Below are 26834 nucleotides of genomic sequence, written 5' to 3'. Positions count from 1 at the left end.
GATGTCACGATCCAGGGTTACCAAGTTTTTTTTTCAAATCTTCTATTTAACTTCTGGATAAAGGTATAGCAAAGGTTACTCTTCCAGTTCTGGACTGAAAGAGTCCAGAACCAATAACCTTATCGATTCTTCATAAGATACCAATTTGTCTTTGCAAAGGCATGTTTAGTTCTATGTTGAATGTCTTTTGGATTGCATATTCGTTTTAGCTTTTTAAGGGTTTTTAAGGTTCAGTGAATTTACTTCCTCTTCTAATCTATTCAATCCAAAATATGACATTATCTTTTCCAATTTGTCTTTTCACCACTATAGTTTATCACTAAAGCATTCCAACCAAAAATTAGCAGGTTCTATTATTATAGCATATTACAGCTTATTGCAGACTCCGATCTCCTTCACTGGCCCATTTTGGCCTCCACAGCATGTTTTTGTCCCGTCTTCCTGGCCTCAGCCTAACCGGTTGCGGTAGATAACCGCCCCTCTGTTTCTGCTGGAAGTTTCTTCCTGTTAAAAGTGAGATTTCCCTTCCCACTGTTGCCAAAGTGCTTGCTCATAGGGGCTCATACGATTGTTGGGTTTTTCTCTGTATCTATTATTGTAGGGTCTACATTACAGTATAAAGTGCTTTGAGGTGACTGTCGATGTGATTTGGCGATGTATAAATAAAACTGAATTGAATTGAGCCTTAATGCAGGCTCTCTCCTTCGTCTGTCCTTTGCTAGCGCTCAGCCTCTTGCAGGCTCTCTGCTTTCTCTCCTAGCCTTCACTGGCCTTGATCTCTATCACAGATCATGAGCTCTGTCTCAGCTCCGTAACGCTCTTCTGGCCACCGATGGCCCTTTTACTCTGCTCGCTCTGTGTCTCATTTACCACAATCCACTTCTAAGCTTAGAATAGAATAGAATTATTGTTACAATAAAATTGTGGAATTATTTGATTGCTTTCTGTTTATCAATAAATCATGTTCCGTTCATCCTAAAAATCTCTGCTTATTGAAATGAAGCTTACACATGGTTCAATAAAGAAAAATCTGTATCGCAGATCTGTCTGTGTTTGTTGGCCAATCTATCCTTTTCATCACTTCCACTTTCCTGTCAAGCTCACTGCTGACATCACTGGTCTAGTCCAATTATCTTTCTATCCGGCCCTGGCAGTCTTTCGTGCAGACCGGCTCTTCCTCATCTCAGCCTCTCACATGTTACTCAGAGCTCCATCCAAGCCTCTTCATCTTCATCTTCTTTGTGAATGTTTTGTCTAACTTCTGCCTGTTACTCCCAAATAATAATTTACATTATTTGCAAACACTGAGTTTAAAACTAGTCATTTTGTATTATTATTTTGTACACACTCATTTCCTGTTATGGCATTAAGTTTCTTTGTATGCACCACTGGCTGTATGAACATCACTGGATAACAGCCCTTTCTATAGTCAGTGGTGCATAGGTTGTCATTTTTAAATAAAGCTTGTTAAAAATGTCGATGGGTTTTATTGTGAAAGGAAGGAACAGGAAGAAGTTCTTTTGCACATGCGTAGAACGTTTCTGGCTCTGCTCGGTAGTCGAAGCTGAAAACGGTTGTGTACTTTATAGCAGATAAATATTTGAGCTGCTGAAGTAACGATGTGTTCAGTCGAGTATTTGAGAGACTTTGTTAATGAGCGACTAACGGCTGCTGCTGAAGAGATATTCGGAGCCTTTGTAAAAACGATCGTCCAGAATGAGGCCGATGCCAGGCAGCGCATACTCCGGGATATCACCGTTAAGTTCCCCAAAATAAAGTTACAGAGAATAGGTACGTAACAAAACCACCGCTGCATGATAAAGCTGTGAACTAGTGGATCAGTAGCACTCATTTAAAGCGGTGAACCGGACAGGTAGATGTAACGAGGTCACGGAAATGCTGCTGTAAACTTCACTGAAAATAAATTGATGCCTTCGGGTTATTGTGAAGGAGCGCATACCTGAAACGGTTAACTGCAGGTTCCAGATGGCGTGGGAAATTGATTCACATTTCAGGCGTGGCTGTAGCATAAAGAAGGTTACTTTATAGTTTGATATCGATCACATAACGCGTTTCTTTTGTTAGCAGTGCGTGTCTCTTTGTGTCTCTGCTTTTGGCCACATACTGATTTATATAACCCCACCCCCCATTCTCTCTGTGGGATACTACTACATCTGTCCTTTCAAGTTGTCTTTGTGTTAGCTGCGTTGAGAAATCTGGAGAAATTATAAAGCTCATGGACAATGGAGACATTCAAGGAGCAGCAGAAACAAGCACAGCGAGCAGGAAACACAGTATTATCCCAGTTATATTTTCCCAGTGCAGTAGTGTGTTTATTTCTAACACGACTGCTCTGAAACTTCAACTGTATTCATGCAATCAGTACACGGTACTCAGTTTGTTCAGGTCCCAGGTGTCCCTTAAGAGGGTCGTTGACCCACTATTCAAATTAAATCCAAATCAAATCACTTTTATTGTCACATCACATGTGCAGGTACACTGGTCCAGTACATGCGAGTGAAATTCTTGTGTGTGAGCTTCACAAGCAACAGAGGTGTGCAAAACATACCATAACATAAAACAAGCAAAATATAAGAATGGCTAAATCTGAGAGTAATAAATATATGTACAATATATAATAGTATATGCATTACTGGATGTGTATACTAAATATGTTTTTCTACGTGTGTGTGTATACATATTTTACAAATTAAATAGAGTAAACAATAAATAAAATGTATAAACTATACAGAGGTTGGTAGTTGAACATGTGCAAAACAAGTGGCATTAATGTACAGTATGGAGTGCATAATGTTGAAGTTCCAGTAGTAAGGGTGAGGTGTCTATGATGTCTATTCATCATGTGAGCCAAGGTGTCAAAAAAGGGTGTAGGTCGCTATCGGCAGAGACTTCGGGTGAAGCCATTGTGGGACCTCTCCTCGCCCTATCATGTGACTTATTTAGATCAACTGACGCAAGATGTGAGTAGGGGTTGAGGTGCCTGGGAAGGGATCTCAAAACTGGGATGTAGGTAGCAGACAGTTGGTGTCGTAAGCCCTGCCCTCTGTTCAAGGATGGTTTCTTTCACTCCTCTTTCAAACCATCTGTTTTCACTGTCCAAAATGTGGACATTGGCATCCTCAAAGAGTGACCTTTGACCTTTAGATGCAGATGTACAGCCGAGTCTTGTCCTGTCAAGGTGGCTCTTCTATGCTGTGCCATGCATTTATGCAGTGGCTGTTTAATTTCTTCACTGCAGAGGTCTGAGCTCTCCTAGTTGCACTCCACAGCATACACTGTGTTGCTTAGCTTGTGTTTGGGATGAACCAGTTTGTGTATGAGTGTGTGGCTCATTGGTGTCTGACCTTCTTTACTCTGCATCTGTGCTGGTTGGATGAAGGCCCAGCTGGGATAACCACATATTTTGAAAGCTTTGTTTACGTGTGTGTTCCATTTCTTTGCCTCCTGCCCTGGGCGTGTTTTCTGTCCCAGTGTTGTAGGGTCCAAGTTTGTGTTCCAGACGGTGGTGGGAGTCAAAGAGGAGGTAGTGGTCTGTGTGTCTGGGCATCAGCTATACTGCCGCAGCGTCCTCTGTTGTTGTGGTTGTGTCACATACAAATGACATCACAGGACTTGCAGTTGCGTTGCTATGACGTCCGACACACATTGAGGTGGTATTTAGTAGTAATTAAAAACAACAGTAACGGAGTCGAGTCAGGCTAAGTTGGTAATAATGGAAGATAAGCTGTTGTGGTGCAGACATGTACGACTGTGTTGGTTTTATGGTTGTTTTATTGATGTATGAGTACAGAAGCTCAGAGCTTTACAGATTACACAGAGACACAAACACTCAGATGTCTCTATGTCCAGTTTTTAACTTCTTCCCTTCCTCTATTTTTAATTTAACCAGGAAGATCCCATTGAGATTAAAAACCTCTTTTTCAAGGGAGACCTGCCAAGATAGGTAGCAGCACATATCTCACAGTTACGGAAATTACACAATTAAACACAGGCACACACACACACACAAAAGCACTTCCTGTGTCAGTGCTTATGTGCTCGTATTGTCTGACACATGTTGTTGAGGACAACACTCCAGCAGCTTCCTGTGCCCTAACAGCAGGCATACATGGACGTGACTGTGTTGTGGTGGCCTGTGTTTTTAACAAGGCTAACACATATCCCCTGAACTAACTTTCACTGTGTTTCACTGTTTCCGTGTTTCTCTGTTTTTCCACTGTGTTTCTCTGTGTTTCACTGTGTTTCTGTGTTTCACTGTGTTCCGCTGTGTTTCTGTGTTTCACGTTTTCTGTGTTTCACTGTGTTTCACTGTTTCTGTGTTTTTCTGTGTTTCACTGTTTCTGTTTCACTTTGTTCCACTGTTTCCGTGTTTCTCTGTGTTTCTGTGTTTCACTGTGTTTCTCTGGTTCTCTGTGTTTCTGTGTTGCACCGTTTCTGTGTTTCTTGTGTTTCTCTTTGTGTTTCTCTGTTTCTCGGTGTTTCCATGTTGCACTGTGTTTCACTGTGTTTCCGTGTTTCTCTGTGTTTCACTGTGTTTCCGTGTTTCTCTGTGTTTCACTGTTTCTGTTTCACTGTGTTTCACTGTTTCTGTTTCACTGTGTTTCACTGTTTCTGTTTCACTGTGTTTCACTGTTTCTGTGTTTCACTTTGTTCCACTGTTTCCGTGTTTCTCTGTGTTTCTGTGTTGCACTGTTTCTGTGTTTCTCTCTGTTTCTCTGTGTTTTTGTGTTTCACTGTGTGTCTTTGTTTCACTGTGTTTCACTGTGTGTATTTGTTTCACTGTGTTTCACTGTTTCTGTTTTTCTCTGTGTTTCTGTGTTTCACTGTGGGGACAGTGTTCTTTGGGTTGTATGCACTCCTTGCTTTCTCCAAACATAAGCGGCGTCTCTACGGCCAAAGAGCTCTAGTTTCATGTCATCTGCCCACAGGAGGTATTTCCAATATGCACAATCTTTCTCCAGGTTGTCCTTAGTGTACTTTATTCTGGCTTGAGGGTGAGGGAGATTTTTTTGTTGGTCAGTAACGTTGCAGTCCATTGTCTGGGTTTTAGTGATTGTATTCTTTGAATCTACTTTTCACAACGTGGCTAAGTCATTCACTCTAGTGTCTCGGCAGCTGTTCTGGGTCTTTAGACCGCTGGATCTTTCTTCAGGCATTTTCTGTATTGTGTGACACACTTTATATTTCTTGATGTTGCTTCTAATTCCAATTCTTTAAACCTGGAAACGCTGTAATAACTTATAGCCATCTCCTGATTTGTGAGCAACAAAAGTTATTTTTCTCAAGTTTAAATGTCTTTGGTTATTTATATATGACTTCCGGCGCCACTCCAAGCTTGCAGCCAGTATCAGCAGCTGCGATCTGACGGAGTCCTTTTTTCTCTATGTCCTTAATGTAAATATGTAAGAAAATTGTGTATGTTTCTGTTCTGTGTCCTGTGTAGTCTTTGTTTGTATATGTGTCTTTTTGGCTGCTGTTACAACCAAATTTCCCCTTGTTGGACAATTAAAGGATTATTCTATTCTATTCTATTTTTGGCATGATGTTCAGACAGCTCAAACCTTTGCTGGACTGTTAGTGTGTGTACATTGGAAGATAGCCCTCAGTTTGAACGTAACAAGCTTTGATGATTACAGAGTTAACCTTGTAGAGTTGATGGATGTGCCTGTGCTCCAAAGCACATGACCGATTCAGGACTTTTGTCGACTATGCGAACTTCATACTATAAACCAGTTTTTAAATTGTGTTGGTAAGCAAAGTAAAAATAGGCTTATAATAAATAATCTACAGCAGGGGTAGGCAACCTTTCTGATGATGAGTGCCATTTAAAATTTCCTCAGAAGTCAGTGTGCCATATGATTGCATTAGCAATAAATTTAATAACGCTCTATATGAACAGTTACACAATATATAGAACCACTTTATAGAATTATATTTGTTTGCAGATGTTGGCAGCTATCAGCGAATAGTTATCAGCTGTTTTGAAACAAAAAAAGACACTTTTTATCCATAACAAGAACTCCATGACAGCAAATGCACTGTACAACACTTTTAGAAAAGTTATTTGTTAATAGACTTTATTAATATATTGAGAAGCATAATCTCCTAAGTGATAACCAATATGGCTTTAGAGTGAAAAGGTCCACTTCGATGGCAGTGATGGAACTTGTAGAAGGGATATCTAATGCTATAGATAATAAGGAATATACTGTTGGTGTTTTTATAGACTTAAAAAAGGCTTTTCATACAATTGATCATTCTATATTAATGAATAAACTAGAGAGATATGGCATAAGAGGGTTAGCATACAAGTGGATGAAAAGTTACCTGGATGACAGATATCAATATGTCGAATTCAATAATGTAAAATCTAAGCAGTTGAAGGTAATTTGTGGCGTTCCTCAGGGCTCTGTGCTGGGCCCTAAATTATTTATATTATATATAAATGACATATGTAGCATTTCCAAACTGTTAAAATGTGTATTGTTTGCTGATGATACCACTCTGTATTGCTCAGGTAAAAACCTAGAACAGCTTCTGACTACAGCGGACAAGGAGTTAAATATATTAAAAAAACGGTTTGACATATATATGTATATATTAGGGGTGCAACGATACACAAAATTCACGGTTCGGTTCGGTTCGATACTTTGGTGTCACGGTTCGATATTTTTTCGATACAAAAAAAATGTTCATGCCTTTTTAATTTGTCATTTATTAAAATTATAAATATATATTTTAACTCAAAGGTACAGTTTTTAAATTTAACCCTAACCCTTGTGCGTGTTTTTTATTTTGACAGCGAATGCGCACCTGCGGACCACTTATGTGCAGCCCTGGTTATTTAGCTCGTCATATTGCAGCCACAGAAATTATTTTGTCCATGAAACCATAAAGCTGCACTTTCTTTTTGCCTTATAGTCTGATTTTGTCATAACTTCTCCGTTTTGTGGTAAGCTTTTCTTTGGCTGTCACTTCTTCACCCTGACCTGTCTTATTTGGCTCAGCAGAACTAAAATATATATGCTGCTGGTTTTACACACGCACTCACATAAGCTCAGCGATTCTCTGCGCGATCAACCTCTCACATGTTTAAGCTTGCTGCAGGAGATTTCACTTGTCATGTTTGCATAGTAAGCTAACGATTAATAAGACGATGTCAGAGGAATTGGTGCACAAATTATCATCACTCACAGATCAGTGCTGTCGCTCTCTATACACAGTTCACACGATTGCAAAGTGAAAGCAAAAAACAAGCGCAAATTCAAACGCGATTTCAATATGTCACATATTGACAGTGGCTCACCGATGCCAATGACATAATTACCCAGCTACATTTCTGAAAGAATGCAAAAGTATTGACATATATTCCTACAATAGCCCGACGGGCAGGGAAGAGATAGATTTTGGTAGCCCACTGAAAAAATCGCTAGCTCCAGGACGTCGGGCTAGCGATATTGCAAGCCCTGTATCTGATTGAGGAATCACTCATCTTTGGAAAAGAGAGTTTATTACAGAGAAATGTCTCTTTCCAAAATAAAAGCTATACTATCCGCTTCTTCTGGGCTATATTCTCAGCAGCATAAGGAGAATCATGTGCTAACAGCTGTCTAAATGACTCGGCTAAAGTTAGTAGCATGCTTGTTATTTTTGTCTTTGCACTAGGATGATGTCGGCGTAAATGTGCAGTCATATTCGTTGTGTTCCCACTAGTGCTTTCAGGTTAATCTCGTTGAAATGACCTTAACGCCACAACACGGCAAATCTCCGTTAACGAGCTACCGCCGATCGCCCCGTGCATGGGGCTAGACGGCCAACACGTTAACGAGCTAACTGCGCTAACACACTAGTTCCCACCCATGTAATTGAGCATTGCATGGCACATCCAACATACTGTTTTACTTTAGTCCATGACTCGCTTACCTTCAGGGTCATACGTCACATGAAAACCAAAATAATTCCAAACGCCAGATCTGAATGAGGTCCATGTTGCAAAGACAGCTTAACTTCTGTCTTGCTAGCTTGCCCTGCGCTCTTCCTTCTGACTATGCTGTCTGTGTTGAGCGCTCAGTGGATCTGCGCTCGACAGTGCAGCCTAGGCGGAGTAGTCGAACGCAGATTCACTGAGCGCTCAACACAGACAGCATCCTCAGAAGGAAAGTTGATAAAATAAATTACAAATGTTGTATTGTTCGATACATATGCGTACCGAACCGAAAGCACTGTATCGAACGGTTCAATATCGATACGAATATCGTTGCACCCCTAGTATATATGTGTATATATATGTACATATATATATATATATATATATATATATATATAAAAACACCCAGCACGCCCCTGCGGGCAGTTTATCCTTCAAGCTCGGGTTCTCTACCAGAGGCCTGGGAGCTTGAGGGTCCTGCGCAGTATCTTAGCTGTTCCCAGGACTGCGCTCTTCTGGACAGAGATCTCCGATGTTGTTCCCGGGATCTGCTGGAGCCACTCGCCTAGCTTGGGAGTCACCGCACCTAGTGCTCCGATTACCACGGGGACCACTGTTACCTTCACCCTCCACATCCTCTCGAGCTCTTCTCTGAACCCTTGGTATTTCTCCAGCTTCTCGTGTTCCTTCTTCCTGATATTGCTGTCATTCGGAACCGCTACATCGATCACTACGGCCGTCTTCTTCTGTTTGTCTACCACCACTATGTCCGGTTGGTTAGCCACCACCATTTTGTCCGTCTGTATCTGGAAGTCCCACAGGATCTTAGCTCGGTCATTCTCCACCACCCTTGGGGGCATCTCCCATTTTGACCTTGGGACTTCCAGGTTATACTCGGCACAGATGTTCCTGTACACTATGCCGGCCACTTGGTTATGGCGTTCCATGTATGCCTTGCCTGCTAGCATCTTGCACCCTGCTGTTATGTGCTGGATTGTCTCTGGGGCATCTTTACACAGCCTGCACCTGGGGTCTTGCCTGGTGTGATAGACCCCAGCCTCTATGGATCTTGTACTCAGAGCTTGTTCTTGTGCTGCCATGATTAGTGCCTCTGTGCTGTCTTTCAGTCCAGCTTTGTCCAGCCACTGGTAGGATTTCTGGATATCAGCCACCTCCTCTATCTGCCGGTGGTACATACCGTGCAGGGCCCTGTCCTTCCATGATGGTTCCTCGTCTCCCTCCTCTTTCTTGGGTTTCTGCTGCCTGAGGTATTCACTGAGCACTCGGTCAGTTGGGGCCATCTTCCCAATGTATTCTTGGATGTTCGTTGTCTCATCCTGGACTGTGGTGCTGACACTCACCAGTCCCCGGCCCCCTTCGTTCCGCTTAGCGTACAGCCTCAGGGTGCTGGACTTGGGGTGAAACCCTCCATGCATGGTAAGGAGCTTTCTTGTCTTTATGTCAGTGGTTTCTATCTCCTCCTTTGGCCAGCCTATTATCCCAGCAGGGTACCTGATCACGGGCAGGGCGTAGGTGTTGATGGCCCGGATCTTGTTCTTACCATTCAGCTGACTCCTCAGGACTTGCCTGACCCTCTGCAGGTACTTGGTGGTTGCAGCCTTTCTAGCGGCCTCTTCATGGTTCCCATTTGCCTGCGGGATCCCCAGGTACTTGTAACTGTCCTCTATGTCTGCAATGTTGCCTTCTGGTAGTTCAATCCCCTCAGTTCTGACTACCTTCCCTCTCTTTGTTACCATTCGACTACACTTCCCCAGTCTGAACGACATTCCAATGTCATTGCTGTATATCCTGGTAGTGTGGATCAGTGAATCGATGTCTCGTTCACTCTTGGCATACAGCTTGATGTCATCCATGTACAGGAGGTGGCTGACAACTGCTCCATTCCGTAGTCTGTATCCGTAGCCAGTCTTGTTAATGATCTCACTGAGGGGGTTCAGGCCTATGCAGAACAGCAGTGGGGACAGAGCATCTCCTTGGTAGATCCCGCACTTGATGGTGACTTGTGCTATGGGCTTGGAGTTGGCCTCTAGTGTTGTACGCCACATCCCCATTGAGTTCCTGATGAAGGCTCTTAGGGTCCTTTTGATCTTGTACAATTCTAAGCATTCCAGTATCCAGCTGTGGGGCATTGAGTCATAGGCCTTCTTGTAATCAATCCAGGCAGTGCACAGGTTGGTCAGTCTGGTCTTGCAGTCTCGGCTGACTGTTCTGTCTACCAGTAGCTGGTGTTTTGCGCCTCTCGTATTCTTGCCAATCCCTTTCTGTGCCCCGCTCATGTATTGACCCATGTGCCTTTTCATCTTAGCCGATATGATGCCTGACAGGAGCTTCCATGTAGTACTGAGGCAGGTTATTGGTTGGTAGTTGGATGGGACCGGTCCCTTCTTGGGGTCCTTGGGGATCAGGACCGTTCGACCTTCGGTTAGCCATTCCGGGTGTCTCTCGTTAACTAGCAGCTGGTTCATTTGTGCTGCCAGACGCTTGTGGAGTACAGTCAGCTTCTTCAGCCAGTAGGCGTGAACCATGTCGGGCCCTGGTGCTGTCCAACACTTCATACTGGAGACCCTTTCTTGGATATCTGCCACTGTGATGGTTACTGGACCCTGTTCAGGGAGGTCGCTATGGTCTGCCCTCAGATCCACTAGCCACTGAGCATTGCCGTTATGGGTTGCGTCCTTCTCCCATATGCTCTTCCAGTATTGCTCCGTCTCCAGCCTTGATGGTGCTGTTCTCTTATTATTATTGTTCCCTTGCCACTGAGAGTACACCTTTGCTGGTTCTGTGGAGAACAGCTGGTTTATTCTCCTGCCTTCTATCTCTCTGGTGTACCTCCTCAAGCGGCTGGCCAAGGCTGTGAGTCTTTGCTTGGCAGTTTCCAAGGCCTCAGGTATGGACAGCTTGCTGTATTTCTTATGCACCTTCTTTGTCGCACCTTTCTGCAACTCCGTTAGTTGGCTAACCTCCCTCCGTGCTACTTTGATCTTGCCCTCTAGCCTCCTTCTCCATGGAGGGTACTGCCCCTTGTGGCTGTTCAACTTGTAGCCAAGCATCTCACTGATCACTGCTGCCGTATTCTAGATCAGCTTGTTAGTGTCGGTAATCGTGGTTGTAGGTATCGTCCGTAGTGCTGCATTAACATCATCTAGCAGACCTTCTGAAGGTACTTCACGTAATCTTGGTAACCGGCTACGGGGATCCAGGTTTCAAGCTTGGCCATGATCCTATTTTTCAGGTCAGTTCCTCTCGCACTCAACGATCCTTCTCCTATCGCACTTGGGGCTATGTACCCAATCTCGGGTAGGGGTGATGATATCTCCCCCCTGACCTGGCGTCCTGACTCCTCCTTGCCGTAGCATTTATGTTGTATCTCGTCAATCACTAGCTGTGATAGCAGTCCCTTCTTTCGAATGTTGGAACACTGAGCTACTAGTTGTTTCGCCGTCATTGTGGATGCTGGGTATCGAAGAATCCATAGGTCCCTCATCCTATTCGTGTAGCCCCTTCCGCCAGGGTTACTTGCGTAGTAGCATTCCAACAACGCCCTGTTTTCGTCTCTTGCCCACCGATGCCTTCTTGTTCCAGTAGCCCACTACTACTAGTGTAATATATACCCCCCCACCCCCCCCCGGAAGAGGGGGGTATATTACAGCAGTGAGCTTGAACTCTGGGTCAAAGATTCAAGTTGCAGTTATATATATTTCCAATCACCTTTAATCTTCACTCAAAAGTGTATATACAGATGTATTATACATAAGAGACAAATGTTGTTCCTTCAGTATGTTGGCATTACTAAATTTGGCTCAATGTTTACATATATGTGTAAAAAGAAAATGTACGAGCTGTGAAAACTGTGTCTGATAGAATGAAGAGTAGACTGATATATGAAATATTTCTTTATTGGGTGAGAAAATCAGACCATGTCATAACTGCTTTAAGTCATACAGAATAGATATCAGAGCCTTAAACAGGCTGACTTCTGCTAAATGGGTCAAACTGGGCAGAAAGTCTACAAACACATAACATCCTTATAGAATATGATGTAACACTATAGATCAACTTACCTCAGAATATATAAAGCATATAAACAATTACAGCAATATGATGCAACAAACACAGCAGTGCTACTGATCCAAAATACTCAAAGCTTCATAGAACTGAAACAAACATTTATTTTTAGGTCCATTCTGCTGCTGATACATACTTTAGGTTTCTGAACATTAAACTTGTTGCTGCCTTTCATAGTGTGTAACTTGAAGGCCCTGAGTACTTTCTCCCACACTGAAAACACTGGGATGATAACATTATGTGAACATTACCTAATAAGACTGATTCAGGACAGACAGTTATGTTAAACTTTCCTAGCAGTCCTTCACAAACAGGGAACAGTCTGTCTATTCTCTCCATCTGTCAGCTGCTGCTGGCTCTTCCTCCTCCTCTTCCTCACACACTGCTGAGTTTGTCCTGGTGGATCATCAGGGGTGCAAAGCCTCACAGATGATGTGCAGCAGTAGGTCCCTCAGTCTGTCCTCACTCTGGACACTTGCAGTCGTCACACATGGAAATCAAATGTGTGATAAGCTGCAGGATTCAAACACAAGTGTAACTTATAAACACATGTTCATACTTTTATTCCACAATCAGAGAGAAAGAAACAGAGAGAGAGTGCAGGACAGACAGACAGGTGACAGTGTCAGGTGTACACACTGCTACACAATAGCACCAGAGAAGGAGGATTTAGTGTTTGTGTTATTACGAGTGCTAAACAAGAAGAGTTCCCAGATGGTACAGTGGACACATGTGTGACTGCTGTGATTAAAGCATCTTTCTTTCAGCTTAACGAGTGAACCGTCAGCTCGTTCAAACACACGTTAACGTCCGTTTGGCTCGACACCACCGAACAGAGGCAGCAATATAACATAGCTAACATTAACAGTGCAGTGAATCCTGCTTGTGCCGTGATATTCAGGACTGCAAACCGAGCAGCATCCCTGACTTTCAGCTTGTTGTGTTTGTGGATATATGACTGACTTTAATTATCCATAAAATCATCACATTCTCTGTAAGATTAAGGTCGACTATATATATATATTTAGAAATAGAGGCTTTAAAACAAAGTAAACGCTGAAAGTACAAACATCACTAATGTCACATAACTTTGCCGACATGTGGCCAACAGTAATGTTTTAATTTTCTTCGTTATTAAACATTCACACATAATAAATAAGTGACATCATATTCAGTACTTACTTTTGACAGTTCACTCTTCGGCCGCTCCCTTCTGCCTTCTGCCGTATTTTGCGGCAAAATTATCCACACCCACCGCCGCGCTATGAATTGTGGGATATATGGGACCACGAAGCGTGCACCGGACCACGCTTGATATTTGGGGAAATCGACGGCGCATTTGGAGTACGCATTTGAAGTTCACTTCGAATTGGGACAGCCGTCATCGCGTGGCGGTGACGTAATTGCACTTAAAATGCGTACTTCAAGCGTGCAGACCCTGAATTGGGACACAGCCAGAGAGTTACAGACTCTCTCCCAGACCACAGACTCATACTCATAATACAAGTCAGAGCTTTATTTTTAAAAAAAAAAAGAAAGTTGTGTTTTCAAAATTGGAGTTCAAGTTATTTTTACTTTCAATAGTGTTAACATACTACACAGGACATGGACAAGATTTTTTTAATTTTCACTGTAAGTGGGCTAAAGCAGTTAATTAAAAGTAGTCTAACATAAATGTAAATGCTGTAATTTGATTATTTTAATAAACCATGTAACTTGGATGGATTCGATGCTGGTGTGACCACAGTGCACACGTCTGCTCTTGCTCACAGTGGTCCAAGGGACGCTCAGGGAGTTGGTGTGTTCGCTCAGACACATGAAACATTACAGGGAACATTACCAAGTACTGATGTCACAGGTGCTGGTCCAAAACACACCAAGGGCAGAGAGCCTGAAGATGTCTGAGATATGTTGGTGTTGGGTGGACAGGATTTCTTTTATTAATAAAACATTATTTAAGGAATCTTAAATCTCAGAGTCAGTGAGCTGTCTGCTTTCAGCCCCGACGGCGTGTTCGTGTACGTGCCGTCGGGTGAGAAAGCCGAGAAAGAGAAAGCTGATTCTGATGTGTCGGGTCCGCTCTGTGTTTATGGCTTTGTGCAGAATCCGTTTTCCTGCTCTCATTTCCTGTTTGTTGAAATAGTTTTGTGAGCTTTAACGTGAGATTCCGGCGTTTCTGGCAAAATATATTTATATTTAAAAGTCGATTCAGGATTTCATGAATTGATATCGCTTTCAAGCTACTCACCTCTCTCTATGTGCCTGCACTTTCAAATGTCCATGCGAAGGACTAAGGGACAATTACAGGACCACGGCCAATCGCAGAGGTCCCATCCCTGACTATCTCTGGACGCTAACCCCCCAAATGCGAACAATCAGAGATTTGGTTGCACTCTAGAGCCCTGCAGGTCTATTTTCAGTTGAAGATATGGGTGAGTGCTACAGAGTTATGCATTAAATGAAGCACTGAAGCAAAGAGTTTGCAACGATGATGTTTTATAATTGAGTTAATACAATTACTCAGTGGGTGGCTGCAGCTCAGTGTCCACTATAAACACACCGCTTTGCTGAGTGTCAACAACAGATGGTGCTTTCTTCAAAAAAACCTACTCGTGCAGGTAACTACTCGTGTAGTGCACGAATACCTAAATGCTTGCTCCATGGAGGATGATTGTTGGGATGTTCTCTTTGAGAGCTTTCATTCTTAAATATTTTCACCTGGTAAAATATATCCATCCATCTTCTTCCGCTTATCCGGAGCCGGGTCGCGGGAGCAGCAGCCTAAGCAGAGAAGCCCAGACCTCCCTCTCCCCAGCCACTTCCTCCAGCTTATCTGGGGAACACCAAGGCGTTCCCAGGCCAGCTGAGAGATATAATCTTTCCAGCGTGTCCTGGGTCTGCCCCGGGGCCTCCTTCCGGTGGGACATGCTCGGAAAACCTCGCCCAGGTGGCGCCCAGGAGCCATCCTTGTCAGATGCCCAAACTACTCGGCTGGCTCCTTTCGATGTGGAGGAGCAGCGGCTCTACTCTGAGCCCCTCCTGAATGGCCGAACTTCTCACCCTATCTCTAAGGGAGAGGCCAGCCACCCTTCGGAGGAAGCTCATTTCCGCTGCTTGTATCCGCGATCTCGTTCTTTCGGTCACTACCCACAGCTCGTGACCATAGGTGAGGGTAAGGGCATAGATCGACCGGTAAATTGAGAGCTTCGCTTTTACGCTCAGCTCTCTCTTCACCACGACGGACCGGTGCAGCGTCCGCATCACTGCGGCCGCAGCACCAATCCGTCTGTCGATCTCCCGCTCTCTTCTCCCATCACTTGTGAACAAGACCCCGAGATACTTAAACTCCTCCACTTGGGGCAGGAACTCATGCCTGACCCGGAGTGGGCACTCCAGACAAAGAGCGATTCAGAAGACCCCTATGAAAAGACCATTGAGGGAAGAGTTCACCCTGCCCGGGATAGGGTTACCGGGGCCCAGCCCTGGGGGGGGAGGGTGCCCGAGGGCGAGCGTCTGGTGGCCCGGCCGGACACAGCCCGAAAAGGGGACATGGGCTCATCTTCCTGCAGGCCCACCACCCGCAGGAGACACCATAGGGGTCTGGTGCAATGTGAGTTAGGCGGCGGCCAGGATCGAAGGTCCTGGCGGACCGATTCCCAGCTACCAAGACTGGTAAAGTATAAAAACTCAATATTGTGCAAAAGTCTTAACCTGCTCAGGGTTTATATATACTTTGCATAGGAGAGGCCACAGTTTCACCTACTGCGATATATTTTTTTGTTCTTTGGCCACTGGCTGATTTTAAAATCATTTTCAGTCCAATGCTGTACCAGAAGAGGAATGTTTTTCCAAACCCTGTTTTAACCTAGCAGCCATCCAAATGTGAAGTGTATTAGAGCAGTGTAGATATGGGTGGGTGACTTTAATCAGCTGTTGTGTGGTGAGTTCAGGGTGAGCTTTGTGGGAGCTGTGAATGTGCGACATGGCACTAAACAAAGCAACCACATGGTGCCTTTCAGAAAACGGGTCATTAGAGGACTGCCGATAAAATAATGTCTAGACTCTGTCAATTCCATAAATGTAATTTTCCTACTTGATTTACAATTTTGTTGAAACAAATTGTAAGAGGAGCGTGTGCTCTGAGGAGAGTCAGAAACACACCACGGTAATAAGAGTGATATTGGATTTTTCATAAACACAGCTCTCCACTGGAAGCCAGGGATGTTCCTGACGTCTTAGGCGATTAAGAAAAGAAAAACAGACTAACTCGTCTAAAAGTAAGAAACACTCAGATATTATGTTACATTTGAAAAACCGTTAAGTAAACATGCCAAAAACTAATAACATTTGAACAACTAATCACATTCTTCATACCTGGCATTGTGCATTATGAGCATTACACACTATACTGCAGACAGACACCCAAGAGGAAAAACACACAATAAACTGATGTCAAACATGAAAACATGTTACTACAAAAGATGTTTGCATATTACTAAAATATGACAACAAATAGCATTTGAAGCGTGTGGCACATCGTGCTGTGCGTTATGATTGATGCATGCTGCAGACTGGTGCTAAGGCTAATACCTGGAACCAGGAGCAGCCTGTTTGTGAATTCGTAGTCCTTTGAGAAGTTCTTGGACTTTAGACATCCACTGCAAACGATTTTCATCAAGTATCAAAAAGATTTCTTGAAAATTTGTCCAATTAATTTAGGCTAAAAATGGAGGACAAGAACAAAAAGATCTGTATTTCAGTCAGAGAGACTTTATTTATCCCCAAGGGGCAATTAAGGTAGATGATACCTTGCTGACCATACATACAATACACAAACATCACATTGGGGAGACAGGTCAGGCTTGGTAGCACTGGCTGCTCGACCACATGAGCAGCGACCCAAACCGAAACCATAGAAAATGCACAACATGAAGAAAAGACAAGGAGAAAAAATAACTCCCCCCACACTGAGCTCCAACAAGGAGATCAGTTTGAGAACAGAAATGGATGGTTAATGTACATTTTTAAAAAGCCGCTTCAATTAAAGCTGTCCAACAAATGATGAAACAGTGTGAGCAGCATGCTCTCACTGTAGAACCTTAAATTTAGCATTTTTATTGTTGTTTTATCACAAAGAAACCTGTTTCTGTCACTAACTTGAATGTCCAATGATCACAGGAGTAACCTTTGTCATGTGTACCTTTTTATTTCTTTTTTTCTGAAGATCTCCCACAACATGTCTACAATACGGACGTTCTCACAGACCAGCAGCTCTGCAATGAGGAGAGCATCTCCAGTTTGGACCAGGAGGAAACGGTTCCTCTGCCGATTAAAGAGGAACACGAGGAACACTGCTTCACTGAGAATGAAGAGCAGCTTTTACTGAAGCAGGAAACTGACACCTTCATGGTGCCTTGCACTAATGAGGAAAGTGATGATAATGAACCCAAAATACGTTCTGACCAGTTCATCTGTCACAGCTCTCCTGGATCTAAGAATCATTACCAGGAAGTAGACAACCGTGTGGACACCAGCACAAAGCTGAAGCCAAAGAAGAGACAACACAGAAACAAAGGTTACAATGTTCCCATTCGTCAGAGTGAATGTAACATTACTACTGAAAAAAAAAGAAAATGGCAAATCAAAGCAGTTTGGCTGATATTTCCTTCATATAACTCACCAACACATGCTTTCATGGAGATAACTCTAACTTAGAGTTTGTCCTGGAAAAATAGTTTGTTCCTTTCTAAAAAAAACTCGCTCACTAATAAAAACCATCCTCTTTTCTGCACCGTAGCTATGCTGACAGTCAGAGCTCTGCACAGCCCAATAACCTATTAACTTTAAGTAGTCATGACTTCATAAAATTCTTCACAAGCAAAAGAATTTAGCCATTCAAGAGAGGAAACGATCACATCCTTCCATGAGATCCATCTTCAAGTATTCAACTTAAACATCCACTGATTTTTATTTAAACTGCTTCTTTCAGTCTCTCCAAACCATCAGTGTGTCTATTCGACACAATAGAAATACAATGCATTGATATTAAAAGTGATAATTTTATCAGTGTTAAAAACATTATGTACCACGGGTTTTTATGCTGCTGTAAATTAATCATTACTTTCAAAGCGTTTAGTTGATAAAGCTGCCTCAGGTCATTACAGATTGATTTCCAGCCTACCTATTTATTTTTTAAAAATGAGACCTGATAACAGAAATCAGTTAAACTGCAGGTTTGTCTGAAAGACATAACGGTCTGCATGTCCAGTAATTGTTTTTCTCCTAAATTCAGACAAAATGGAGCTTTAGAAACATGACTTTTACTCTGGTTTAACACAACGACTCCAGAAACACTGAAGAGTCTCGGAGTCATTTTTAACCAGCATATGTCCTTTAACGTCCGAGTTAATGGTGATGGTGAAAAACTACACCACACATTTGTTACTTCAAGGCTGAACTATATTGACTCCTTGTTGTTGGCTATTTTAAAGGCTCCCAGAAAAGCATAAGTGGATCTAAGACACTACAGCAAATGTACAGCAGCACTAACAGGAACTAGAAATGGGAACTATTTCTCCCATGCTGGGTTGTCCTTACTGACTACCTATTAAATCCATAATTGAATTTAAAATCCTTCTTCTCACCTACGAAGTCTTGAATCATCAGGCCCCATTATATCTTAATTACCTCATAGTACTCATACTATCCCAACAGAGGACTCGCAGACTGCAGGCTTGTCTTTATTAACGCACAAGCCTCGGCTGTCAGCCTCACCTGCACACACACAAATTGGTGGAAGCAAATACATTTAGATGGTGAACTGATAGGAAAAAGTCACAATATCATACACCAAATACAACAATGTCTAAGGTCATTATTGGTGTTGAAAAATGTATTTACCTCTCATCACAGTAGTAATGTTTTTATGTGTCCCTTTATTCCTTTAGACCACTATGCATGCAAGGAGGACATTTTCGATGACAAATGGCTCTTTAACCTGGAGAATAAATCTGGTCTGAACCAGCAGGACCTAGGCCTTCTACAAATAAAAGAGGAAGAGGAGGAACTCTTCACAAATCAGGAGGGAGAGCAGCTTGTGCTGGAGGGAGAGCAGCTTGTGCTGGAGGGAGAGCAGCTTGTACTGGAGCAGCAAACCAATCCCTTCATGATCTCTTCAGTTTTTGAGGAACAGAGTTCCTGTAAAGAAGAGCCAAACAGCCAGCTCCTTTCTCACGACTCTCTATGCCAGGGAAGAGCAGATGAGAAACCATATTCTTGTAACACCTGTGGGAAGAGATTTAAATACGTGTCAACATTGAAAGTACACACGAGCATTCACACAGGTGAGAAGCCTTTCTCTTGCGACGCATGTGGGAAAAAATTCAGGAGAAAGGATAACTTGTTGGTCCATATAAGAACTCACACCGGTGAAAAGCCTTTTGCCTGTAACATCTGTGGGAAAGCATTTAGTGACAGATCAAATCTGATATGTCACGTTAGATATCACACAGGTGAGAAGCGACATTCTTGCGATACTTGTGGGAAGCGATTTTATCATAAAGGCAATTTAACGGTGCACATGGCGACGCATACAGGTATAAAACCTTACCACTGCAACACTTGTGGAAAAAGATTTATCCGCTTGGAAAAGTTGAAGAGCCACATAAGCATTCACACGGGTGAAAAGCCATATTCTTGTGAAGCATGTGGGAAAAATTTCAGAAGACGTGACAAAGTACTGAACCACATGAGAACCCACACAGGTGAAAAGCCCTATCCCTGCAAGATCTGTGGGAAACCGTTTAGGGACGCTTCAAATTTGATACGTCATGTTAGGTTTCACACAGGTGAGAAGCCATATTCTTGTGCCACGTGTGGAAAAAGATTTACACAAAGCGGTAATTTGACTGCCCACATGAAAACTCACACACGTATAAAGCCTTATCAATGCAACACATGTGGGAAAAAATTTACCTGCTTATCAAAGTTGCAAAGGCACACAAGAACTCACACAGGTGAGAAGCCGTATTCTTGTAAAACATGTGGAAAAGGTTTTGGCCAAATGAGGGATTTAACTGTCCACATAAGGACTCACACAGGTGATAAGCCCTACTCCTGTGTAACCTGTGGTAAGAGCTTCAGTCAGAACAGTCATTTGAATGTCCACATGAGAACTCACACAGGTGAGAGGCCATATTCTTGCAAAACTTGTGGTAAGACTTTCAGTCAAAATAGTCATTTGACTGTCCACATGGGGTCTCACACAAGTGAGAGTTCTTGCAAAACATTTGGAGAAGTTTTTACTCAAAGTGGTGGGAGTGTTCACGTGAAAAATCACACAGCTGAGAGGCAGCACCTTTGCAAATCTCCTGGCAAAGGTTTCAGTTCTGTGACGGATCACACAAGAATCCACATGGGTGAGGGGGTGAAATTTAGCGAAACTACAACAAGATGTGGTCAAAGTAGTGACTGACAGTGTACACAAGAAGTTGCACAAGTGAGAGGAAGAATGTTTGTAAAACCTGCAAGAAGAGGTTCATTCCATGAGGTTTAATGCCACCATTGTCAAAGCATATAAAACTGCAAAATGTGGAAGATGTCAAAGTAATTGTCACTGAAACATTGATACAAATCACATGGCAAAGAGAAATTGTATTCAAATAATTATGTCACATGTTATTAAGAAATGGTCGGGGAGAGATGCATCGTCAAAAACAGGAAATGTGTCAAGAAGCCAATGGAAGGGAAGCGGGGAGAAAATCCTCCACATCTTATGGAGCGATAGGTCCAAATGTAAAAAATTCAGTGTGTATGAAGAAGGTCAAGAAGAGACAACGGTGAGTGTTTTACAGCCATCGTTAAACACAGTGGGGACTCTGTTTTGGTTTGGGGCTGCATTTCAGCCACTGATGTTGGCAGTCTTATCAAAACTGATGAAATTATGAACCTATTAAAGAAGTGTCTGTGCATCTGTAAAGCTGTAAAGTGTCAGCATGACACTGGGCCTCATTTACTAATGTTTACGTAGAATTACTCTGTGTAACAAAAAAAAAAAAAATTGTTCCCAAGCAAAATTATTGTTGGATTTATAAAACATACAACCGGCCTATTTAGTTCTTACTGCTTATTTTAATAAATCTGAAGTGTTCAGAATCAACAACCTTGTAGAATCTCCATACAGTTTGCGTACTATCTGCAGACTGACCCGCCCCAATTTTCTACATAAGGACACATTTCCCTCCAGATGAAGTGGAGAAAGTGGTGATGATGTGGTAAAGAGAGAAGCCTGCACCTCTAGGCAGGAAATAAGGAGAAAGTGTGACTGCACAAAATTAAATAATAATGTCTGAGGTCCAAGGTGGAAGCTTTCCAAAGTGTTTCCACAGGAGTGATGACTTTTTAAAAATAAATAAAAAGCGATACTGAGTCTGAAATGCAGGAGTTCATTTCCCCTGAAACACTTATTTTCGCTCAAGTAAGAAAGAAGATTTGAAAAAGGCGCTATGACTAACAGACGGAGGACAAGGACCACATGGAGTAATCTGTCAGCCTCATATGAGAAGCTCACTGCAATGAAAACAGAAAATCCAGATTCTTCAGCATCAAGGGTGTAGTACCAAAAACATATATATTGTAAATGATCACATCCAGCAATGGTAGAAGTCATTTTCAGTGGAAAAATAAGAACATTTAAGAAACAATAAAACACAGATTAATGGAATATTTTTAAATTAATAGATGAGGCTGTGGATGCTGCCCGCCACTCTGTTGTGGTAAAGACAGGTTTGATGTTCCCTCAAATAAGCTGGAGGAGGTAGCAGGATTGAGGGAGGTCTAGGCTGCTCTCCTTAGGCCTCTGCCCCATGACCCTGTCCCACATAAGTGGAAGAAAATGAGTGGATGAAGGTTGACTCCCACACCTCTTTGCATCCATATATTTTTTGTTTGTTTGTTTGCGCTTATCCGGGGTCGCGGGGGGCAGCAGCTCCCTCTCCCCAGCCACCTCCTCCTAATCTCTTTAGGATTCCTGGGTCTGCCCCTCTGCCTCACCAAGGAGGCGCCCAGGGGGCATTCTTGTCAGCTGCCCTTACCACCTGAACTGCCACCTTTCAATATGGAGGTGTAGCAGCTTTACTCTGAGTCCCTCCCGGATGGCCAGACTCTTCACCCTTTCTCTAAGGGAGAAGCCAGCCACCCTTTGGAGAAAGCTTATTCCGCCATCAAAGCTTGTGACCATAGTTGAGGGTTAGGGACGCAGACCATTACGAACCGGTACAGCGTCCACATCACTGCAGCCGCAGCACCAATCTGTCTGTCAATCTCATTTTCCCCTCTCCCCAAGACTTCAATACTTCTCTCCTTGGAGAGAACAAGTCTGATTTATTGCCGGCAATGTGGACCGCGCAATTGCAAGTCGTATAAGGACTGAATGGCTAATAGCAACAGGCCAGACACCGCTTATTCCTGAAGCACCTCCCACACAACACTAAGAAACAGTCAAATGCCTTCTCCAGGTCCACAAAACACATGTAGACTGGGAAAACTCCCATGCACCCTCAAGTATCCTTGAGAGGATAAAGAACTGGTCCAGTTTTTCCACTTGGCCCGTTGGTACGAATCAATCAAAAAAATTAAATCCAAAGTCCCACAGGGTAATCAATCCCAATAGGACTCCTCCTTCTTCTCCCCAGCATCCTTTGGAATGCTGTCAAAGTTCTGCCCAATGTGGGAGTTGAAGATGTGGCATTCCCAGCACAACATCACTATATATTCATGTGCCCCACAGATCTCCTCCACCACTTGATCCAACTCACCAGGTGGTGATCAGCGCCTCTCTTCACCTGAGTGTCCAGAACATATAGCCAAAGATGGTAAATGGGCTGGTTCTTATATAGCGCTTTTCTACTCTTCCAAGGACTCAACTTGTAAAGCATTCACACAAACACATTTTCTAAGTGCTTTCTAACTAACATTCACACACACCTTCATACACTGATGAATCCATCGGCGTATGAAGGTTAGTATCTTGCCCAAGGATATTTGGCAGCCAGGAATCAAACCACCAACCTTCCGATCAGTAGATGACCTGCTCTACTGCCTGAGCTACAGCCACCCTGATGATAGGATTACAAAGTCAATCATCGACCTGCGGCCTAGGGTGTCCTGGTGCCACAGTCTGTCCTTATGTTCAAACATTGTGTTTGTTATGGACAAATTGTTATTTGCACAGAAGTCAACACAACACTTATTGTAGAGTCTACCTTGGAATATGAAACACTTTGAGGTGACTGTTGTGTTTTGGCGCTGTATAAATAAAATTGAATTTAATTGAATTGAACACCGCTCAGGTTCAGATCTGGCAGGCCATTCCTCCCAGTCACGCCCCTCCAGGTCTCACTTTCGTTGCTCACATGAGCATTGCAGTCTCGCAGTAGGACGACCCTCAAGCACCACACCCAGGTACTCCAAGAAGGCTGAGTACTCTAAGCTGTCAGTTTATACATGCGCTGAATACACTGTTTTCATTTAGTGTTTTTGTTTTCTTTACCTGTGCTATTTATTTTGTGGTATATGATCATTTGGAAAACTGTAAATAAGGCTATAATAATTGGGGGGGGGGGGGGTATTGTTTTTTGTAGCAAATTCAAATTCCTACTGCAGCCAGGCTGTGATTTGTTTGTTATCCATGGTCAGAGGGGTTACAACATTTGTTTGCAAAATACAAAGAAATTCAGTTATGAAAATATTGATAAATCACAGATTTTCCTGTAAAAAATTGTGCATTTGCACTGTTTGTAAATGAGGCTCGGTGATTCCAAACCAGTGAATAAACCAATAAAACCATACCTGGTTAGCACACAGTGGAGCACAATCCCAGAATCCAGGGATTGTGTTGACAGCAAATGAAACAAAAGGCAGCCAACATCAAAAGAAAAGCTTTTGAAAGCTGTTCAAGCAGCCTGGAGGACTTTTCCTAAAGACTTTGTTTTTGCCTTACTTGTAAACAAAATATAAAGAAGCTTGTGTGTGTGTGTGTGTGTGTGTGTGTGTGTGTGTGTCTTAACAGGTCTAAACTTTAACTTAAAATGTTGTCCTAGATTCAACGATTTAAACCTTGGGCTTGTTTTCGCTACTATAATCTATTACCAGGTTACCGGCAATGTAAGTCCTGGAGTTAATGACCCCCAATTTTTTTTGATTTTTTTTCAGTAATGATGGAAATTTGGCTGTATAATAAAATTGAGAAAAGAGTGAGAGTTCTTCAGCTTGTGGCATGCATCTGCATGACTGCATGACATATAGCATTTGTTTTCTTTATGAGAGCAAAACAAACTTTTTAAATGTTATTTTTATTGAAAGATGGCATGTAAAAAATTCCAGAAGTGTATTTTTTGTCAATACATATCAGAGATGTAACTGTCTAAATCTGGAAATTTTCTTTCTACCTCAGTAGTGTTTGAATTATGATGCAAAAAAAACCATAGACTTCTCCCTGATAACTAGACTTTAATGTTTTAGAACCTGTTTCATTTTGTATCTGTTCAATTATATAAACTGTGTTTCAGTGTGAGGCTAGCATACTGAAGATGTGTAAACATTATCTGCAGTATTGTCAAGCGTGCTATATAAGTGAAGTACAAATGTTTTTTTGCTTTTTTTTACAAGGCTTTCCAAAATGAGTCTTACCAATACGAATTCAAAATGATGTTTAGGAAATGTATATGAAAATGACTATTGTAACAATGAGCATCATCATAACTAAATGATGATATAGTAAGTGTTCAGTACTTGTTTTTGTGATCCAAAATATGTATTCTAACAATAAATATTCATAAAGAAATTATGTAAGAATAACATACTATATTATACGATATCATACTATAAATAAGAACATACTACATTTTGAAGCTGCAAGCAATTAGTCTTCAATGGGTCCCAGACAGGGACATTCAAATTCTTTTTAAAATGAGGAACAGTTCATTTATAACATGCAGGGACTTTTTAATATCACGACTCACCTTCTGAAAGGTTACGTTCCAGACAGTATTATAGAATAAATTTGGTTCATTTCATTAAACTCTTGGTCTCAAAGTGAGCAATCGTAAGATGTCTTGAGACATTGTGCGAGGTGTTGGTTAAAACAAGTGCTTTCTCATCTGTAACAGCAGATGTTTTTTCTCATTTAAGAAGAAGGCAGTATAGACACTTTGAATAAACAGAATTTGCAACATTATTGTTGCAATGTGGCACAGTCATTAATAGGATGAGGGACCTATGGAATCTTCAAGACCCATAGCACAAGTCACCATCAAGTGCGGGATCTACCAAGGACATGCAATGTCCCCACTGCTGTTCTGCATAGGCCTGAACCCCCTCAGTGAGATCCTTAACAAGACTGGTTACGGGTACCGACTATGGAATGAAGCAGTTGTCAGCCACCTCCTGTACATGGATGACATCAAGCTGTATGCCAAGAGTGAACGAGACATCGATTCACTGATCCACACTACCAGGATATACAGCAATGACATCAGAATGTCGTTCGGGCTGGAGAAGTGTAGTCGGATGGTAACAAAGAGAGGGAAGGTAGTCAGAACTGAGGGAATCGAACTACCAGAAGGCAACATTGCAGACATAGAGGACAGTTACAAGTACCTGGGGATCCCGCAGGTGAATGGGAACCATGAAGAGGTCGCTAGAAAAGCTGCAACCACTAAGTACCTGCAGAGGGTCAGGCAAGTCCTGACAAGTCAGCTGAACGGTAAGAACAAGATCCGGGCCATCAACACCTACGCCCTGCACATGATCAGGTACCCTGCTGGGATAATAAGTTGGCCAAAGGAAGAGATAAAAGCCGCTGACATCAAGATCAGGAAACTCCTAACCATGCATGGAGGGTTTCACCCCAAGTCCAGCACCCTGAGGCTGTACGCTAAGGAAGGAGGCCGGAGACTGGTGAGTGTCACCACCATGGTCCAGGACAGGACTGGGCACGCGTGCCAGCTGTGGCATGCGAAGGGTTAACTGATGGCATGCTGATGGATGCTCCTGAAGCATTTGAAGTGTTGGAATATGAAAATTTCAACCGCTTGAAAAAACTGCCAGCTAGCAACGTCCCTCTCACCGGTAGGCTAAGTTAATTTTAGCCAATTACAAGTTGAATCTGGTAGTTGGGGTTGCTAAGATACTGTCATTAAGAAGCGGCACAACTAATGTGTCTATGCAAGCTAATTTGCGATGGCCATTTATTTTATTAATGCACCTTCTCAGATTAATTCACTGCGTGTCGTGCGCAGGGCTGGACTGGGACAAAAAAACAGCCCGGGCATTTTGACGAGGTATTATAGGAAAAGCCATAAAGCCTTTGAATGAAAACAGCAGAGGTGGGACCAAGTCATTGTTTTGCAAGTCTCAAGTAAGTCTCAAGTCTTTATCCTCAAGTCTCAAGTCAAGTCTCAAGTAATGTCAGGCAAGTCAGAGTCGAGTCTCAAGTCACTGGTGTAAAAGTCCAAGTAAAGTCACAAGTCTGAAATTTTGAATTTCAAGTCCTTTCGAGTCTTTAAAAAAAAAACGAAAAAAAGCATGTTGCAGTTATATGCTAAATGTAAATATTAGACCATGTAATTTTTAAATCTGTGTTTTTCTCAACACATGACAAAATAGTGAACTTAGAAAATATACACAAATTGTGAAATTGCACCTCTTTAAAATGCAGCTCAATTAAACCTAGCTCCAAGAATAATTTTCACCGACAGTTCTGAGATAAGCTGCATGTTATTCTTGGATGCGGTTGTAGGAC

At 42.5% G+C, this 26834-nt stretch overlaps 1 protein-coding gene across 2 annotated transcripts; it reads left to right on the top strand.

Annotated features, from left to right (window-relative positions):
* Positions 1-1514: 1514 nt before the first annotated feature.
* LOC120736680 (gastrula zinc finger protein XlCGF57.1-like) lies at positions 1515-24878 on the top strand. 2 transcript variants are annotated; one of them, XM_040036941.1, is made up of 4 exons: positions 1677-1791; positions 16236-16311; positions 17259-17609; positions 18982-24878. In XM_040036941.1, the coding sequence occupies exons 3-4, from the start codon at positions 17441-17443 to the stop codon at positions 20505-20507; spliced, it is 1695 nt and encodes a 564-aa protein (XP_039892875.1). In that variant the 5' UTR covers positions 1677-1791; positions 16236-16311; positions 17259-17440; the 3' UTR covers positions 20508-24878. The 2 variants fall into 2 exon arrangements, with proteins under 2 accessions (XP_039892874.1, XP_039892875.1); XM_040036940.1 differs by lacking the exon at positions 16236-16311 and having other exon boundaries at positions 1515-1791.
* Positions 24879-26834: the final 1956 nt, after the last annotated feature.

The sequence above is a fragment of the Simochromis diagramma genome, unplaced genomic scaffold (assembly GCF_900408965.1).
Source record: "Simochromis diagramma unplaced genomic scaffold, fSimDia1.1 OVJJ01000630.1, whole genome shotgun sequence".
Lineage (NCBI taxonomy): Eukaryota > Metazoa > Chordata > Actinopteri > Cichliformes > Cichlidae > Simochromis > Simochromis diagramma.
The sequence above is the reverse complement of the archived record's forward strand: the minus strand, read 5'-3'. Positions and strand labels throughout refer to the sequence as shown.